Source organism: Orbicella franksi, chromosome 15, assembly GCF_964199315.1.
Source record: "Orbicella franksi chromosome 15, jaOrbFran1.1, whole genome shotgun sequence".
In the NCBI taxonomy this organism is placed as follows: Eukaryota; Metazoa; Cnidaria; class Anthozoa; order Scleractinia; family Merulinidae; genus Orbicella; species Orbicella franksi.
The window spans coordinates 1507035-1526321 of NC_138159.1; the positions used below are offsets into that span (position 1 = coordinate 1507035).

Sequence of the window (19287 nt, forward strand, 5' to 3'; positions counted from 1 at the left end):
GGTATAAACAAACAGTTTGACAACGCTTGGTTCCCAGTTAGTTCAAAGTTGATAATGAACAATACCGACAAACACAACAATGGATCGGCAGATCATCATTGAGACAATGAAGGCAACTCTACTCCTGAAACTATTATCATCACAAACTGTGTTCTTAACGCTCCACTGATGCTCATATCCATTCTGGGCAACGCTTTGTTATTGGCCGCCATAATAAGCAACCTCGTTCCCAGGGTCTCTCATCTTACCACCCCCTGGAGCGAGCTCCAGGGGGCGGTAAGATGAGAGACCCTGGGAACGAGGTTGCATAATAAGAACGCCTTCCATTCGCTCAACGCACATGATTATGTTCTGCAGTCTCGCTGTTTCAGATAATCTTGTTGGTTTCATTGTTCAACCGCTTTATATTGCTCATCAACTTACGGACGACCACGGTTTAGTACACCATGTTTCAGTAATGATGGTGCCATCTTTATGTATAGTTTCTCTCGTGACAATAACAGCCATCACTGTTGATCGATTTCTGGCTCTTCATCACATGAGATATGCTATTTTAGTGACTGAATTCCGTACTAAATGTACTTTACTAATTATATGGTCGATTAGCTTCCTTTTATCAGGGTTTGGCACGTGTAATAAGAATGCCTTCCATTCGCTCAACGCACATGATTATGCTCTGCAGTCTCGCTGTTTCAGATTTTCTTGCTGGTCTCGTTGCTCAACCGATTCATATTGCTGAACGACTTACAGGAGACCATTACGCAGACAAAGTTTCAGTGATAATGGAGTATTCTTTATGTGGAGTTTCTTTCTTGACAATAACAGCCATGACTATGGATCGATTTCTGGCTCTTCACTATCACATGAGATATGCTACTTTAGTGACTGAATCCCGTGGGAAATATATTTTAATAATCATATGGTTGATTAGTTTCCTTCTTTCAGGGTTTGACCTTTGGAGCGAAAGTTTACATAGGTTTACTGCAGGCGCTGTTATCATTATTTGTCTTATAATTTCCACATTTTCTTACATCAGAATTTATCATATTGTTCGTCGACATCAGTTACAAATTCACGCTCAACAACGGGCAGCGCAAAGTTTCAATACAGGAAATAACTTAAACATAGCGTGATTGAAAAGAAGTGCAATGAATACTTTCGTCTTCTACATAGCTTTGATTATTTGCTATCTTCCAATATATGTTTTATCAACTGTTTACGGACTCTCCATAAAGGACTGGCAAACAGAATGGGTATTTAGTCATACTGCAGTATCCATGAATTCGTCCATCAATCCTTTTTTGTACTGCTGGCGTCTTCGCGAGCTTCGCGAGGCAGTTGTAAAGACATCAAGGCAGATGTTAGACTATAAACAAACAGAAAAAAACTAGACACAAGTATTTCTTAGGAAAAGAAGTTACTGAACGTTAATCGTGAGAAAGCAATTTTGTTTTATTTTTCTCGGGAGTGTATTTGCTTTGTGGTTCATATTATTATGGGCAATTATAAATAAACAAGATATAAACGACACATTTGCAGGATCTTGTCATGTTAGATCCAGGTGTCCTGAAAGTTTTCTCGACGTGCTAGAGGATTAATAGAAGATGAAAGGGGCATCCCCCCAAAAAAGCTCACTTAGGTGATAACATATAATATTTATCTCCTGTTTTTATTGTCTGTGTTGAATTTTTACTGAAATGAAAACCAAAAGAAAACCTTCTTCTGTAGTATTTCAATTCCATCAGATTTAAAAGCGATATTTACGCTGAAGTAAGTTATCGAGATTTGGAATAAGTATACCAAACACGAAAGACCGAGAGGGGACCAGAGGAGAGTTCATAAAACGACGCGTAGCGGAGTATTTTTGTTAACTTCGACGAACTTCAGTTCGAACACGTTTCTCCGCCTTCTACCTCATTGTCTCATTGGCAGGGTTCCGGCGAATTAAATGCCGGGGGTAGCCCTGCGATGGACTAGCATCCCATCACAGGGACGTAGTCGCTTCATGTTACGGAAACTGGGATACGATTAGCATTCTATCCGGAGTAGAAATGCACCTCGTTGCTTCATTCTGTGGGAACTGAAAATCCCCCCGAAATCCTCTAAAGCAGCCGAGATAGCTAAAGTGTAAGCAAGGTATGAATTCTCCATTCAATGTTTGTTTTCACTCATAAACTGAAGAGGGTCGTACAGGGGGAGGGGGGGGGGGGTCTGTGGCACGGTTCACGAACAGAAAAAATAGAGGATAACGGATCACGGATATAAAAATCTCGTTTTCCCGAATCACGAAAATAAGCAAGTAAGATACTCATTTCAATAACCTGTCCTTACACTAGAAAGAGTGTTTTGAAGAAAGCAAAATCGCGAAAGGCTAAGTCGAGGTTCCATATTGCAAATCGCATACCTAAGACACTCTCGATAGACGAGTGTAACCATTCAGAGAACTCGCGTCTCAAAATCACCAAGAATAGAGTGGTCAAATCAGGAGATCACGAATATCGGTTAATAATTCAAGTTCTTCACGGGTCACGCAAAACCTTCAGGTCACGAACACTTAGAATAACTTCCTAAATTCACGTTTCACGGAAAATAAAATCAGCTAATCACGCATCACGAGAATACTCCTGTACGACCCTCACTGAACGTTTTAAATTTGCAACAATGTATAATAAAAGCGATTATTGGTTTTTCATGATACCTAGAATACTCAAACCGTCGTTAAGTGTTATCAGCTTCGTCCCTCGGCTTGAGCTGACAACAGTTAACTCGTCTTTTTATTTTAATCATGGCAATGGACTGACTATCATCTGTGTACTTTGCAGACGGACTTGATTCCTAGTGATAACCCATAATGTCCTTTTACACTCAGGGGTTTCATTAAGCGGCCAGCTATCACAGTCCCAAAATTGCTGTCAGTAAATACTGTTTATAATAAAACCCATATTAACCAGCCAGGTCGCTTACGGGAGGTTCAAATGTAGTATTTTCGTAACAACTGCATCAGGAGAACAGTGATAGGCTTGATTACGTGCAGCAGTAGCCACAAGCTTTCAAGCGTTGTTTATATTTGAAAAAAATGCGTGTCTACTAAGACCCACGTTAATTCCTGACGAACCAACTTCCATACCCCCGAGGTTTTTTTTTTCGATTGTAGAATAGAACACACTCTTCCTTCACGATAGGGTCCACGTCTGGAATAGCCCTGACAACTCGCCGACATTGAGGCGAGGAATGCGCAACTATACTAGACTGTTCATAGCATTTCAAATTTTTTAACGTAAAGAAAGAACGCGACAAACGGTGAGTGAAGGCGTGGCTCGCGAAGGGCCAGGTACAAGGAGCTGGGATGAAAGAACACATCTTGTGATTCTTTTCGCGCATTCAACAATCGAAGAAAATTACGAGAACTGAAATAGCCTAGAACTCTGCGTATGCTCCTGAAGATACAAATGATCGTGGGCTATACGAGACAAAAACATTAAAATACGTGTTGTGAATTGCCGGCGTACGTTTAGGTTAGTGTTACTGTTAATGTTACGGTCAATGACGTCAATGTTAACCATTTATTGGGCAAATAGCCTGCTTACTTACCTTTACCTAAACCCTGGTCGAGCCATCGTTTATGAAAATGTTTCTCCTTTCCTAGGACTGACGGTTAAGAAACCTCAATTCGGTCCGCTTGCATAATTTTCTATGTTCATATTTCCTGAGAGGTAAACAATAATTACAATTTTCCAATATGTTTGCTGCTATTTTATCATGGTGCTCACTGACACAGCTACTTGTACGCCATTACTCACTTACTTACAAGCAAGTGACGCTTGTAAGTAAGTGAGTTATGTAACGTAACGTAGTGAAAGTAGGTAATGTATGTATGTAGGTGATATATTGCAAGTGATATAGTAATTTAGTGTCACCCAACTAGTGGACTAATGCAAATCCTGCATTTTAATTGGCTACGCTACTAGACGACTATTAGTAATAGTCCTCGCGTAGCGAAATTTGCGCAATCGAGCGTGACGCTTTCTTTCGTTTTATTTCCAAATAAATATTTCTTCAACTTGCATTTGCTAACTTTATTATTGCCTTTACTGTCGGACTAGCTGGGTGATACTAAAACAATAAGACCCTTCGCCCTTAAGGGCCGCGGGTCTAATTGTTAATTTCAGTAAGTAAGAAATGTTATGCCGCCGGACATATTGTAAGTAGGTAATTTCGTATGTAGTAAGTGAGGTTTATAAGTAAGTAGTATGGCGTACTGTAGGTGATAATTACTTTCAGTTTATATATGAGTGAAATCAATTGCGTCTGAAGGTAGAATTTATACCTCGGCTACTTCCGAGAATTTTGGGAGATTTTTCGCATCTACATTATCTACTTTTACAACCAATCAACACACACCAAAAAAAGCTTTGTCGCTATGCGAATGCATTCTACACATGACGAACTGAAAAAATTAGCCACAAAACTAACAGATACCTTAGAAACAATGAAAATTGTTGTCTCGCTGTAAACTTTTAATTCTGTCTAGTTTTCTTCTGTTTGTTTACTTAACATATGCCTTGCTGTCTTTACAACTGCCGCTCGAAGGTCGCGGAGACGCCAGCAATACAAAAGTGGATTGATGGACGAATTCATTAATACTGCGGTATTAGCAAATTCCCATTCTGTTGGCCAGTCGTTCATGTGTGAGAGTCCTTGAACAGTCAACAAAACATGTGCTGGAAGATAACAAATAATCAAAGCTATGTAGAAGACAAAAGTGTTCATTGCACTTCTTTTCAATCGCACTATATTTAAATTATTTTCAGCGTCAGAACTTTGCACTGCGAGTTGTTGACCGAAAATCTGTAACTGATGTCGACGAACAATGTGATAAATTTTGATGTAATAAAATGTGGAAATTATAAGACAGATTATGGCAATAACGCCGGTAATAAGGCTATGTACCCGTGTTTTCCAAAGGTTAAAACATGACATAAGGAAATTACTCAACCATATAATTATTAAAGTGTACTTAACACGGGATTCAGTCACTAGAGTAGCATATCTCATGTGATAGTGAAGAGCCAGAAATTGATCCACAGTGATGGCTGTGATTGTCAAGAAAGAAACTCCACATAGAGAATACCCCATTATCACGGAAACATGGTGTACGAAACGGTCTTCCGTAAGTTGTTCAACAATATAAATCGGTTGAGCAACGAGACCAACAAGCAAATCTGAAACAGCGAGACTGCAGAGCATAATCATGTGCATTGAGCGAATGGAAGGCGTTCTTATTATGGCGGCCAATACCAAAGCGTTGCCCAGAATGGATATGAGCATCAGTGGAGCGTTAAGAACACAGTTTATGATGATAATAGTTTCAGGAGTAAAGTTGTCTTCATTGTCTGAATGATGATCTGTCGATCCATTGTTGTGTTTGTCGGTATTGTTCATCATCAACTTTTAACTTACTAGCAACCCAGCGTTGTCAAACTGTTTTTCTGACACCTAAAATTGACCAGAAAATGCCTCTTTTCGTTTCTGCGAAAAGCACAAAGTAAAGCTAAAGAACAGTGGAGACGCCCAACACCTGAAAGCAACACAGGTCAGTGCGATTTGTAACACATCCCTGTTTCTCAACAAACCCCTTCTCGTGATTTTTTTCGTGAAAGGTGTTCATCAACAATTCATTTTTTCCGGAAAAGCGACACCTGTTATAACGTCAATGGCGGGTAACTAGAGCTTGATCCTAAATTTATACTTGTCCAGCATTTAATTGACATCTAGTCTCTTTTTGAGACTGTTATTGGAGGGATTATTCGTAACAGTATCCTACATCATAACACAGCCATTACTGCTTCACCTAAGCAACAAGGATTCCAAGAGGTAGAGCTGTAAAAATTTACGACCATTTACGAGCCAAATAAACTCGCTGTAAAAATTTTGAAATGTTGCGCTTATATTTGTAAAATGCAATTTCAATCTTTTAATCGTTTAGAAAAACGCTTGACAAAAGGGAGTACAATTCATTTATTTACACTACATATGTTGCATTACATTTATAGATTTACAGTACATTTCGTAGATGACAACGCTTACAATTTGCAAACCACAAGTTAAAACGCATTTCCATAAGTATTACAACACTTAGGTATACTTGTCGCCGTAGTGGGAAAAAATAAGCTACTACTCGACTAACTTTCAACTAGCACGTGCGAGGAAAGCGAAACGTAAGTGTGCGCAGTACCGTAACTTGAAGAATTTCTATTTTGATGACGTCACGAAAAACAAGGGTCTTTGAGTGATCTAAAACGCATATTAAGCGCGTTCCATACGGTGAATTTTTTTGAAAATTGGCACATGGATAGGATTTTTCTTTTTCTCGCTGTTGAGAAAAACTCATCAAATTTTATACATACATTAATGCAATACGCGTCAAAAACGAAAATTGCGAATTCCTCCGAAAATTATGTACAGATTTTCTCGTAGCTTTGTCAGTTGAAACTCCTTGTATGTTTACTCTGTTTCTCCCAAAACAAAGCGGAAAATTCACCATGTAGAAACCTAGAAACACCGTCTAGAAGTCAGGTAGGTTAAAAAAACAAGCCAAGCATTTCTGTCAGTAGTTGCCATAGCAACAACATTTAGGTTCTGAAAGTGTCTTCCATATGTAGTCTAAGGCTGTAGGTTTTTTATTATTGACCTTCTACCGAGTGCTATGTTGTAAACATTTGCCAAGGGAGAAATTACTTATGCATATGTAATATCCAAAGCTTTATGAAATACTATATAGAGCCACCTTAAACCAAGTCTAACGTGATACGATTACATTTGCATAACTCGAATCTCGACATCGGGTTGAATGGAGAGTATTAAGGTTTTTCCAAGTCAAGTAACCTTTTCGCTTTTTATATATCTGTATATCAGGTACAGTGCCACGGACGCTCTCAAGCTTGTAGGAATTGAACGAGATGTTGACTTTGCTTTGAGATGAAATATCACTGCGCGTAAAAACACATGCACTGTATAGTAAAGATATCAAACAACGTAGTTATGCTCAACTAACCTGTCTATTATTATAAGTATTTTTTGCTGAATATATTTGAGAATAAATGCGATCATTTTTAGAACGAGTGTCATTTCTGCTTGGTAGTATGGTCCTTGCTTCTTTTTTTCAGCGAGACCTAGACTTGAGAAAAATACAGTGGAACTTCTATTAAGGTCATTCCACTGAAATAGACCCTGCACTGAGATTTTTGTCAAACTTTGCGTGTTGATTGTTTACATTATAGGAACTTAAATTTTGAATTAAAAATGAGGGGTCCCAGCGTTCGTTTAGGAGCGATAACACCTTGTTTATATCCAATAAATCCTTTTATTATATGGCTTTGGCTTGTGGCCGATATAACGCGCGCTCTGATTGGTTAATTGTCACTGAATTGTAGGGCATTATTCTCCCGTAATGCCCACGGGCCGATTACGGATTATGCAAATTAGGAAGAGCCCGGTTCTGAAAATTCAAGCGCATTGAAGCGATGAAAGCCGATTAAAATCAGTACGGGAATATCAGTAGCTAAAAGTTTAGAGATATTTCTTTAATAAAATTTATATAGATGACTTACCAGTCGGTAACCTTGGAGGGCACTAGTGAAAAACAATCAAAGTTTGCCTAGTCTTAAGTAAAGCTAAAATCGCGAAGTAAAAAACACCATCGGCAGATCTGCCATGCATCCTGAGCAGAACACCACAAAGAAACTTATAAGTTATCATCTTAGTCACAGCAATTACCGAAGTATTGAACTCCGTCAAAGTTCTCGTCAAATAGATTCCCTCGCTTTGACACAAGCAAGTGTAAATCAGCTTCCAGGATCATCAGATGTAAACAATCGGGCGGTTTCTGTTGGTAGCAGTGTTTCTGATAACTGCAGACGTTCACAAGGCTTGAAATGTTCATCCATAAATCCCAGAATGAAGAAGGCGAAGATATGTTGTCGAGATCGAGTTAAGCTTATTTTGAGCAGTGCATTCTGAAGCATTAGTATTTTCTTTCACCGAAAGACGGTTGGTTTGGACAATTTTGAAGCACTTGCCGTCTTTTCTATATGCGTTGACGTTTCGCCCCAAAAGTCGGAAAAACTTCCCCATGAACTTGTGGTACCACGATACTAAAATACGTTTTTGAGGCTGTGACAGTGACTTTTCCGTAAAGAAATGAGTGTTTTTAACGGGATACGTAATACAGTGGTGAAATTCACTGACTGTGTAGTTTTGCTCTAGGTTTGAGACGATGAATGAATCGGTAAACGCGCGCATCGCCGGATGTAAATTGACGACTTCCGCTCGAATGATTTTTCTCTTTATTGATGAGCCATATAATAAACAACTTAATAACCTCGACCGTTCGGTCGTTACGGGCAAATCTCAAACCTCGGCCTACCGTATTGACCTCGCTATCGCTCGGTCAATACGGCAAGACCTCAGTTTGAGATTTTCCCGTAACGACCTCACTCTCGGTTATTAAGTAGTTAATAATAGCACCCTGATTATGGTCACGATTGCTTGTTAAATTCACGTTTCCGACGATTGTTTCTGGTTCTACAGCGAGCATTGGTCCATATTTATTTTAAACAGAGAAATTTATTACTCAATTCAAAACAGCAGGAAAAAAAATGGTAGGTCACCGTACTTTACACCACTGTTCTTTAGCTTTAATTTGTTTTGTGCTTTACGCAGAATGGGAAAGAAAAATATTTTGGTCATTTTTAGGTGTAAAAACAAACAGTTTGACAACGTTAGTTACCTGGATGTTTGAAAATTGACAATGAACAATACGAACAAACATAACAATGGATCGGCAGACCATCATTCAGGCAATGAAGACAACTCTACTCCTGAAACTATTATCATCATAAACGGTGTTCTTAACGCTCCACTGATGCTCATATCCATTCTGGGCAACGCTTTGGTATTGGCCACCATAATAAGAACGCCTTCCATTCGCTCAACGCAAAACAGAAGTGGATTAACGGACGAATTCATGAACATTGCAGTAAGAGCAACTTGCCATTCTGTTTTCCAGTCCTTTATGGAGAGTCCATGAAGAGTCAATAAAGCATACAATGGAAGATAATAAATAATTAAAGCTATGTAGAAAACGAAAGTGTTAATGTTCAATGCACTATTTTTCAATCGGGCTATGTTGAAGTTATTTCTAGTATTGGAGCTTTGCAATGCCTGTTGTTGAACGTGAATTTGTAACTAATGTCGACGAACAACACGATAACTTCTGATGTAAGAAAATGTGCAAATTAAAAGTCAAATTATAGCAATAATGACTGGAATGAGGCTATGTACACGTATGTTCCAAAATTAAAACCCTGATCCGAGGAAGCTAATCAACCATATAATTAAAGTATATTTCACATGGGATTCAGTCACTAAAGTAGCATATCTCATGTGATAGTGAAGAGCCAGAAATCGATCCACAGTCATGGCTGTGATTGTCAAGAAAGAAACTCCAGATAAAGAATACGCCATCATCACTGAAACATAGTGTGCGTAATGGTCTTTCGTAAGTTCTTTACCAATATAAATCGGTTGAACAACAACACCAATAAGAAAATCTGAAACAGCGAGACTGCAGAGCATAATCATGTGCGTTGAGCGAATGGAAGGCGTTCTTATTATGGCGGTCAATACCAAAGCGTTGCCCAGAATGGATATGAGCATCAGTGGAGCGTTAAGAACACAGTTTATGATGATAATAGTTTCAGGAGTAGAGCTGTCTTCATTGTCTGAATGATGGTCTGTCGATCCATTGTTATGTCTGTCGGTATTGTTCATCATCACGTTTTAGCCGTTAGCGTTGTCGAACTGTTTTTCCTTTTCACCTGAAAGTGACCAAACATTCTTTTCCTTTCGGCGAAAGACACAAAACAATAGTGGAAACGCCCAACACCATGAAAGCAACACAGTTTATTGCTCTCTGTAAAACATAACTCCTTTTTTTTTTTGACGTTTTGTCGTGTAAGGTGTCCATCAACCATTTACATATACAAAAAAAGTAACACCAGTTTATAGTGAGTGATATGGGCGAGAAATTAGAATTTGATCCTAAATAGAACTTGATGAGCATTAACTTGATAAGACTTCTTAGGTTATTTCCTTGGCCTGTTAAGAGGAAATATCCCTAACACTTTCCTATTATCACACATCCATTACTTGGTTAAAAATATTTGCCTCAAAATACCCTTGCGGACTTCGGCTAGAATGAGGACTCTGCGCATACTTATAAAATCGGGACTGGCCTGAGTCCGCGTTCTTGGTGCGTTCTTGGGCTTTGGGGACGAAAGCATTGCAACAACGGGAGGAAAAGTCCTTAAAACCTGTCTTTCGGTATTTTCTCGAAAGAGCTCGCACTAGATACTGCAGCGCAGCACAGCACAGCGCAGCAAAGTGCAAGCACAGCGTAGCGCAGCACAGCAAAGCGTAGCACAACATAGCGCAGCACAGCATAGCGCAGCACAATGCAAGTACAGCATAGCGCAGCACAGTGCAAGCATAGCATAGCGCAGCACAGCATAGCGCAGCACAGCATAGCGCAGCACAGAATAGCGCAGCATAGTACAGCACAGCGCAGCATAGTGCAGCACAGCAAAACGCAGCACAGCATGGGACAGCACAGCATAGCGCAGCACAGCAAAACGCAACACAGAATAGTGCAGCACAGCATAGCGCAACACAGCCTAGCGCTGCGCAGCATAGCGCAGCACAGCTTAGCGGAACACAACATTGCACAGCACAGCATAGCTCAGCACAGCATAGCGCAACACAGCATAGCGGAGCGCAACAGAGCGCAGCGCAGCACAGCATTGCGCGCAGCGCAACATAGCGCAGCGCAACACAATGCAGAATAGCATAGAGCGGCACTGAATAGTACAGCGCAGCATAGCGCAGCACAGCATGGCGCAGCACAGTGCAAGCACAGCATAGCGTATCGTATAGCGTATCGTAGCATAGCGTGTCGCAGTGAGGTACAGAACAGAACAAAAAAGACGATGAACTATACTTGAATCACTTGTCTTCCTCCTCCTGTATGTTCTTAGAAGTACTTTTCCTCCCCCCCTCTCTCTAATGGATCCAAGTCTTGCATTACCCTGACAATACGCCGATTTTGCGGTGAGAAATGTGCTTCTATGCTGAACTGTTCACAGCGTTTCTTATTTTTTGACGAAAGTACGCTACAAATTCCGAGTGAAGAGAGCTCGGAGAGGGAAGGGGCGAGTACAGGGAGCGGGTCTTGGGAGAAAGAAAAGACATCTTGTGATTCTTTTTGCGCATTCAGCGATCGAGGAAAATCATAGCAATCGAAAAAGAACGCTTCGAATGCTCTAGTGAGATACAAATGATCACGGGCAACGCAGTTCAAAAATACAAACAAGGAGGCATTTTGAACTCGGCCAGCGTAACTGAATTGTACGGTCGACTTGACATCGGAACTGATGCGTTGCTTGTTAACAGGACTCCACATTACATTATTAAAGGTACATCATCACATTATTTTAGGCAAATTGTTGCTAAATTCTTGCATTTCAATGATACCACTGCCATGAACGTTTCGAAAAATTGTCGATAAATCACTTGACATTCTAGCGACATAAACAGCTTCAAATTTTAGCAAATTTTTTAGCAGAATACGGTCAGCTAAACTGACCAATCACAGTGCGTATAGTAACTAAATTAGTCTGATTATTTACGTTTTAATTTTTTATGCACGAGACCTTGCAATGTTCAATGTGAGAAGTAATTAGTTTGTTAGTTGAATTGAAACCATAAAAGTGTATCCTTACAACTTTCAAGCTTCTTTAATGTTTGAACAAGGAAGAAATTTCACAAACCACTGAACCCGAGTTAAGAGCAACATTAATGAAAGTCTTGGGTGGACACAGCGACAGTTTTGAGCTTCCGATATACTTCTTGCCCACATACAAAACTAACAAAAGCTATTTGTTCAATGACGTTGATACATTCTGCTTTTGAAAAGGGTACTCCCATATTATTTAGGAACAAAACCAGAAACACTTCTATTGTATAGTCAACACACGTACATGCGACACTGAATAATTCTTTTTGAATTTCTAAACAGCAAAATCTCTCTGAGGGGTTTATCCCTATGAGATATACAAAAAAAATTGGAAAAACGGTCAAAAACGTTTCTCCTTTTTACGTTTCACACTTCACGCTTCACGCTTCCGGTGATTGCGTGAAGTTCGTAATGACGTCAGAGGTAGGGCGCGAGGCTTTGTGTTCCGTCTGAAAATATCGAGAACTGTGTCAACAAAGCGAGATAATTGTAAAGGAAAAGGATTTGTTTGTCTTAAGATTGCATTCATCCTGTCAACCCCTTCCAAATTGGCCGTCATTTGCATTCTATCAACTGAGGCGATAAGGAAAGTGTTTTTCGATGTGCGGCAACCGTTTAAACAGTTGCTAAGCTGGTCGAAGATTTGTTTGTAAGGCTCTCCGAACCGGTGACTTTTGAGTAGTTTGTGAGGGATGAATTAACTGGTTGGTTAAACGCAAAGATTTTGTACGTTAACTACAATCGATTCATGCATTGAAGAGTCATTGAAGGAGATGTCGAGGTGTTGTGGAAACTTGTTTGTGCCACCCGTCCAAACAAGATGATTTCTCGTTGTTTTTATGGGTGACAATTTGGCCAACGAAAACCACTTTCGCATTGTTTTGGGCTCTTTATATGCTGTGTACATCCTTAGTTACAGTTAATATAATTTCACGGCCGGGGTCCGCTTCAAATTCCTTCGTTCATAAACATCTGTGTTGTGTGTACGAGAATTTACGCACAACGTTTAACGCGTGGAACAAGATCAGATGTTTGGTAAAAGATGACAGCACCGTTTTGGAGCACGTAGCGGAGAGCTTTGGAGCTTCAAAGAACGTCTCATTTATGATATGGCCGATTATGAAGTACCTCAAGAGGAAGATGAGACTGGTAAAAGTAACAGTGTTACAGTTCTTGTCGAGAACGAAAAACCGATCGCTTCTGAAGACGTGGTCGAAGACAAGTCACGTTCTTCTTCTATCGCATGGTCCACGCGGAGTTCGATTGCGAACCAGTTACAAAGAACTCGTGAAAAGTTTCGCAGTTTGAAGCGGCGCTCATCTGTTGAGAACTTTGGACAATTTGGCTTCTTAGTCCCTGCCTTGGCATTGTTTCCACAAGCTGATGGGGTAAGCACAATTTAAGCTTATTGTTTATTCAAGTAACATGTACAGGTAGCTAAATAAATTTCTGAATCGCGAATGTTGTGATTTTACAGAAAAAATGTTTGTGTCATAAGGTCAATCAGTAATCATTTGAACATAGGTCAGGTCAAAGATCATAAATATTTAAATAAAAAACTATTTAAAAATTGGAGTTTTGAAGTATCAAAAGTTATGTAATGTGCAGTTCCTGAAAATATCCATACTCCCCTGACAGAAGTTATGGAATTTCCGGGAGGTGGCATGGGAGGTTCTGTAAGACGAAATGTAGGAAGCTTAATTCGAATTTCCAGAGCGGTAGTGGGATCCAAGAAAAACCCCTTCTGTTTGTGGGCACAAATTAGTGCAAACAGTACCTAGCATGTGTTTGGTCTCAAAGACTCTTAATCCCATCTCAATATCTCAAAATCTTTTGTTATGTCTCCATCCTCGGAGATCCAGGGGTAGTAAGTGGGGGTAAGAGAGAGTTAAAGGACCCAGTTTTGGACAGGAATCTTTGCATGCTGTCAAGCATTGGAAAACAAAAGAAACCTTATAAACAATAACAAATGCGTGAAAAACATCCTGTTCAATACTGGGTCTTAAATGTGGCAGGGGGAAAATATTTGCCAAAGAAGTGATGAGTCATGAAGTCTTGTTTTTGTGTTTCGTTCTGTCTTTAAGTCTAAAATCAGTTACTCACAGTCTTGGATTTTTAAAACTAGAAATATCTCGACATCTCTTTGCCATTGATTACCCCTAGTCACACTGGTCACGCCTTTAGAGGTGACAATAAGCACTTAATGATTGACTTCAGGGGAAACACTGAGTTTTGTTCCCTCAAGATCTGTTTTGTTCTCCCAGACAGACCATGGACAGCAAGATGAGGCAGAAGAGCAAACAAACTCACTGCTTTCATTTCACAGGCAATTTCCTCCACATTAGCCTGAAATGTCCTGCCCTCAGCCTAATCCTCAGGCAAAAATCTCTTGCCCGCAGATTAGGCTATCAGGTGTCATCCATCTGTCATAATTTTCAGGCTACCTCCAAGTGAATTTACATTGTATGTACAGGTTGTTTATTTTGTTATGGTTACAAACACCTTTATTTATTAACATGCAAAGTTAAATTCGGCTTGACTGCTGACGAAATCAGTTCTCATTCAATAAAACTATAATATTAAATTACTTCAGAGGACAAAACTTGGGCAGATTATCAATTTATGATCTTGGTTGTAATGCTAATCATTTAATGAATTTTATTGTTTTTTTTTATGGTTGTGCATGCATAATAAAATTAATATTTTGAGTTGCTTTTTAGAGATCTATAAATTTCATATTCAATTCTGCTATTAATTGACAATCACGACTTACTTCATATTTATCTAGTAACTAATATTCATAAATGGATTTTTTTAAAGTTATTGTTTTAATTAATTTTGTTATTTGCCGTAATGTGTAAACTGTGAGTTCATGCCATAGCAACAGGTAGTGTATATGACATGTATATGACAACTGAGTGTTAAGTAATATTTTCTTATTCTGTCTTAAAAGTAAACTTAATTATAAATTTTAAACTTTTTTTTCAAATCCAGACTGAAGTTAATGATTTCAAGGTCTAGTAGATATTTAAAGGTTCTGATCTGACTTGTCTTGTCTTAATGCTCAGACAAGATTTTCTTATCATGGAAACTTCAACAGTGAGTATTAAAATGTACTTAATTGGAACACCTGGAAATGTATTTTTTAAAAATGCTTGTTTGCTGTCTGGCAGTTACTGTAACATAATTTAGTGAACTATATAATATTAATGAAAGTGAATGCAATCTATCTTCTGTTTGAATTTCTTCTTTCTACTCCAGTTAACATATGATTTATTTCCAAGTATTAATTCATTATCTCATCATAACAATGGTCAAAACAGTACAGTATTAAATAAAACAGGATAAACATATTAATTCCACCCATGGTATTTTGAATTGTTGAAATGATATATACTTTTAGAATTTACCTTGCAAATCTAACAGCTAAAAGGCAACCAATCTTTACTTGATTGAATGTGAAATTTAGCTGACTAGACTGTACCAATTTAAATTATATTTTAATAGTTTCCAGACAATTGAAATCCCGGGGGGGGGGGGGGTGCACTGCCATATATGGGCTATATAGGTATGTGCCGCTGTGAAGGGTATGGTTTTCAAGCAGTTTATGCTAGGATAGGGTATATAAATTAGAGTGTTTGGGTCTAGAATAGGGTATAATTTTTCACAAAACTGACTACTTGGTTGAAGATTTTATCTAGACTAAGGAAACCAGGAATTGTCACTTAAAAATATAAAAATAATCAAATCGGCAAGTTTAAATTTACGCAAATCAGTCTCAACAGTGTCGACAGATGGGGGATTTGGGGAGTTTACTCTAGTATAGGGTAGCAAAATTCAGCTGAACTAACTCTGGTATAGGCTAAGGGTTCCAGGGTCCCAGCAGCACACCTCCACCCAGAAATTCCCAAAGTATCCCCCCGGGATTGAAATACACAGGCATTAATCAAAGAAGATGTATTATTTTTACACGATACTATTTTTGTTTTGCAATGTCTCTGTTTATAAATCTTTGACAGTACTATGATTAAAATTGTTTTTAGGCTGATGCTCTCACACAGCAGTTTGGTGATCTACAAGGTACTCACAGAGAACTCAAGTTAGCTTCAGCACACATTGACGATGCACTTAAAGGAAGGTAAGCTGGTACCCAAGAACAGGAATGAATTTAAGTGGCCATTCTATTATTAATAAGGAATGTGGGTGAGAGCTATAATGTAATGCTATTTTCCTTAGATTGTTAATGGTACTGGTCCTGAGGAAGACTAACTTTGCTAGTTGAGACATTCACCCTTTTGCTGTAGTACCAGCCTTGCAATCAAGGCTCTGGAGTATGACTGTATCCAAAAAGAGGAGGTTGGCTATGCGCAGCAGAAGTGTCATGCTAGTTGTTCCTGTTACTAGTTGTCCCTTCCACTCCCTCAAGCCTTCCTAGTAGAATCACCTTGCAGTCACCACCCTACTTCTCCTCCTTATCATTATCATCATCATTATTGATCATCATCACTATCATTATGGTCCTCATTACATGGCTGTCATCATCATGGTCATTCTCTTCATTACCCCACCACTGTCATCGTTTGTCATTGTTGTCGTCATCATCATAATTACACTGTTGGTCAGCAGAAGGCTGTGTGCTACATCCATCCATTTTATACTTTTATTAACGTTCTATACTATGTGTTTCAATTTTTCTTGCAGAGGAAGCTATGGAAAAGCTCGTTCATACTTCAAACCCAAGCTTGCCCAAAGGTACCATGGTCGAATGTGACCATTCTTAATACAATGTATAAGCATTTATCAAAATTTGCATTTCTGTTAAGACAACTGGTTAAATGTAAATTATGAATAAAAATGCTTAATATTAATTAAATATAATGTTGATGATTTCTTGGATCATATACAATAGGTGCTTTGATATTTTGGACAACCCTTGGTTTCGTCGACTCATCATCTGCAACTCTCTGATTCACTCTTTTCTTATCTTCTTTGAGCCTCCAACTATTCAAGTATTAAGGTAAGTTTAAAGTTCCAGACTTAATTAAGACTTTTAAGCTTGCATGCATGTACAATTTGGCCTTTATCATTCAGATCACACGTACTAAAGTCACCTGTGGTTGAGTGTTGAGCGATACCCTTGATGGATAGCCTTGATTGACCCTTGATTGGCACTCGATTGATACTCGATTGACACCTCAGTTGACACTTGATCAACACTCCAGCGACATCTCAGTCGACAGTTGGTTGACCCTCAATTAATTTTGATCGATGCATATGAGTCGGTGGACACTTGGCCGACTATCAACTGACTGTTGATCAAGTGTCAATCAGGAGTCAATTGGGATGTTGATCGAGTACCAATCAAGGGTATCGATGGACACTTGGCCACAGATGCCTTTAGCACACATGATCCCGTTATTCTTTAGAGGCATGTGAATTTCTTAATCAAAATGATACTGGTTAATATGTAGAAACTACAATGTTTTGAGCTGTTAAGTGACTTTAAAGAGATTTCTCAGACCTAGCAGCCAGTAAAAACCTTGAGCTTGAAATCCAAAGGTTTAAAGAGTAATGGCCTTCTTTTTCTCTAGCGTTCATCCATTGGTGTATGCTTTGAATCTGTTCTGTATCTTGCTGTTCATCTTTGATCTTGTGGTGCACATCATTTTCTTGACGTGGCCTGTGTTCTGGTCCAGAAGTGCTGAGGGAGGACAGTGGAACGGGTAAATAACTAACTATGAAGCTGATAGATGGGACCATGTGTACTAAGGGCATCAGTGGTGGAGTGTCAATTGATACCGTACCCTTGATGGACATCTCAATCAGTACTCGATCGACATTCCGATCGATTCTTGGTCGACACATGAAAGTTGATTGACACTTGATCAACAGTCAGTCGATAGTCAGCCGGGTGTTGACCAACTTATGTTTGCATTGATCAAAAATTAGTCGACTGTTGACCGAGATGTTGATGTAGTGTGATGATAGAGTATTAGTTTAGGGTTGATCAAGTACTGATTGAGATGTCCATCAAGGGTAGCAGTCGATGGTATCGATTGATCCTCAACTACAGATACCTTTAGTATAAATGATACAATAGATGTCTAACATTTTCAAAACAAATAATATTATTTAACAAAGATAAAGAAATTGTCTTTAGTGATGTACCAGACTGTAGATATAAACAGAAAACCTGCATTTAATACATTGTATTTAATGTTTCATAATGGTGCAAGGATGAAATCATATCAAAGACCACCACACAAAGACCACCACACAAAGACCACCACACAAAGACCACCACACAAAGACCACCACACAAAGACCACCACACAAAGACCACCACACAAAGACCACCACACAAAGACCAACACATAAGCCATGATTTTATTTGTATTCTTGGTATTGTACTGGAAGTAACTTGCAATGGATGCTCGTAAGAGGGAATATAATTAAAAAGAGATTAATGTCATTTGCATTTGAAAAGACTCCCTACATTAGCCTCAATTACAAGCTACAAGGACCCTCCAATCCAATGTTTAGAATACAAATCAAATTATATACCTGGCCTATTCTGGAACAGTCAACCAAATCTGAAGATGATCAGCCAATTCTGCAAATACTGACAGAGTCTGAGTAATTGACTGTTGTTAAGTTAGACTTAGTGTGCTGATATCAAGTCCTGAAGCTTGGTCTCAAAGTTATTTCTAAAAGAAACATTTATTTGTTTCAGGGTGGAATTTGTTCTTGTTTGTTGTTTTACTGTGGATTTTATATTGCTGGTTACATCCAGGGCTTTAGGAAAGGTAGGTTGAAATGAAATGAGTGCCATAAAAAGATCTATTGCACTTTAAATGCATGGATGCTGGTCAACCAGTGTATGACATTTGCAGCCTGCAGACAGCAGAATTTTTTAATAGCATATTCCCATTTTCATTATCGATAGCTTAAACCATAAACAGGGTAACCTGAGTCATGATATTCAGGCTAACCGGAGTACTATCTAGACCTGAGTGTAGTCTCCAGTCTGCAAATGTCATACCCTGCTGGTAAGCTATATGCATGTCACTGAACAATTTTAGTCTTCTTTATCCAATGTCCAATACACTAGTGTATCCATTAGACCCAAGCTATATACTTCACAGAGGTTTTTTTGATTGGCCTTTGGTATTTAATAATAATTGTGTATAATGTTATCACAAAATTAATTAACTATATGCATGTCACTGAACAATTTTAGTCCATTAGGACTTCTTTATCCAATGTCCAATACACTAGTGTATCCATTAGACCCAAGCTATATACTTCACAGAAGTTTTTTTGATTGGCCTTTGGTATTTAATAATAATTGTGTATAATGTTATCACAAAATTAATTAACTATATGCATGTCACTGAACAATTTTAGTCCATTAGGACTTCTTTATCCAATGTCCA

The 19287-nt window shown here is 38.8% G+C and overlaps 2 protein-coding genes and 2 pseudogenes across 3 annotated transcripts in view; 2 read left to right on the forward strand and 2 right to left on the reverse strand.

Moving 5' to 3' along the window:
* Window positions 1-35: 35 nt before the first annotated feature.
* On the forward strand, window positions 36-1391 carry LOC145469384 (histamine H2 receptor-like; annotated as a pseudogene).
* Window positions 1392-4527: 3136 nt separating this feature from the next.
* Window positions 4528-5715, reverse strand: LOC145470845 (histamine H2 receptor-like). Its single transcript, XM_081454724.1, has one exon. The coding sequence runs from the start codon at window positions 5443-5445 to the stop codon at window positions 4528-4530; it is 918 nt and encodes a 305-aa protein (XP_081310850.1). The 5' UTR covers window positions 5446-5715.
* Window positions 5716-8850: 3135 nt separating this feature from the next.
* LOC145470426 (uncharacterized) lies at window positions 8851-9834 on the reverse strand (annotated as a pseudogene).
* A 2452-nt stretch (window positions 9835-12286) lies between these two features.
* Window positions 12287-19287, forward strand: part of LOC145470633 (uncharacterized) — a 29138-nt gene continuing 22137 nt past the window's right edge. For both annotated transcript variants that reach the window (XM_081454442.1, XM_081454443.1), the window contains exons 1-6: window positions 12287-13239; window positions 15895-15989; window positions 16553-16603; window positions 16761-16868; window positions 17443-17574; window positions 18585-18657. In XM_081454442.1, the coding sequence (XP_081310568.1) occupies window positions 12961-13239; window positions 15895-15989; window positions 16553-16603; window positions 16761-16868; window positions 17443-17574; window positions 18585-18657 (738 nt within the window). In that variant the 5' untranslated portion in view covers window positions 12287-12960. The remainder of the gene's footprint in view (window positions 13240-15894; window positions 15990-16552; window positions 16604-16760; window positions 16869-17442; window positions 17575-18584; window positions 18658-19287) is intronic.

Bases quoted from the DNA above. Each gene is read 5' to 3' on its own strand.
- LOC145470845 (XM_081454724.1), bottom strand. From the start codon at position 5,445: ATGATGAACAATACCGACAAACACAACAATGGATCGACAGATCATCAT.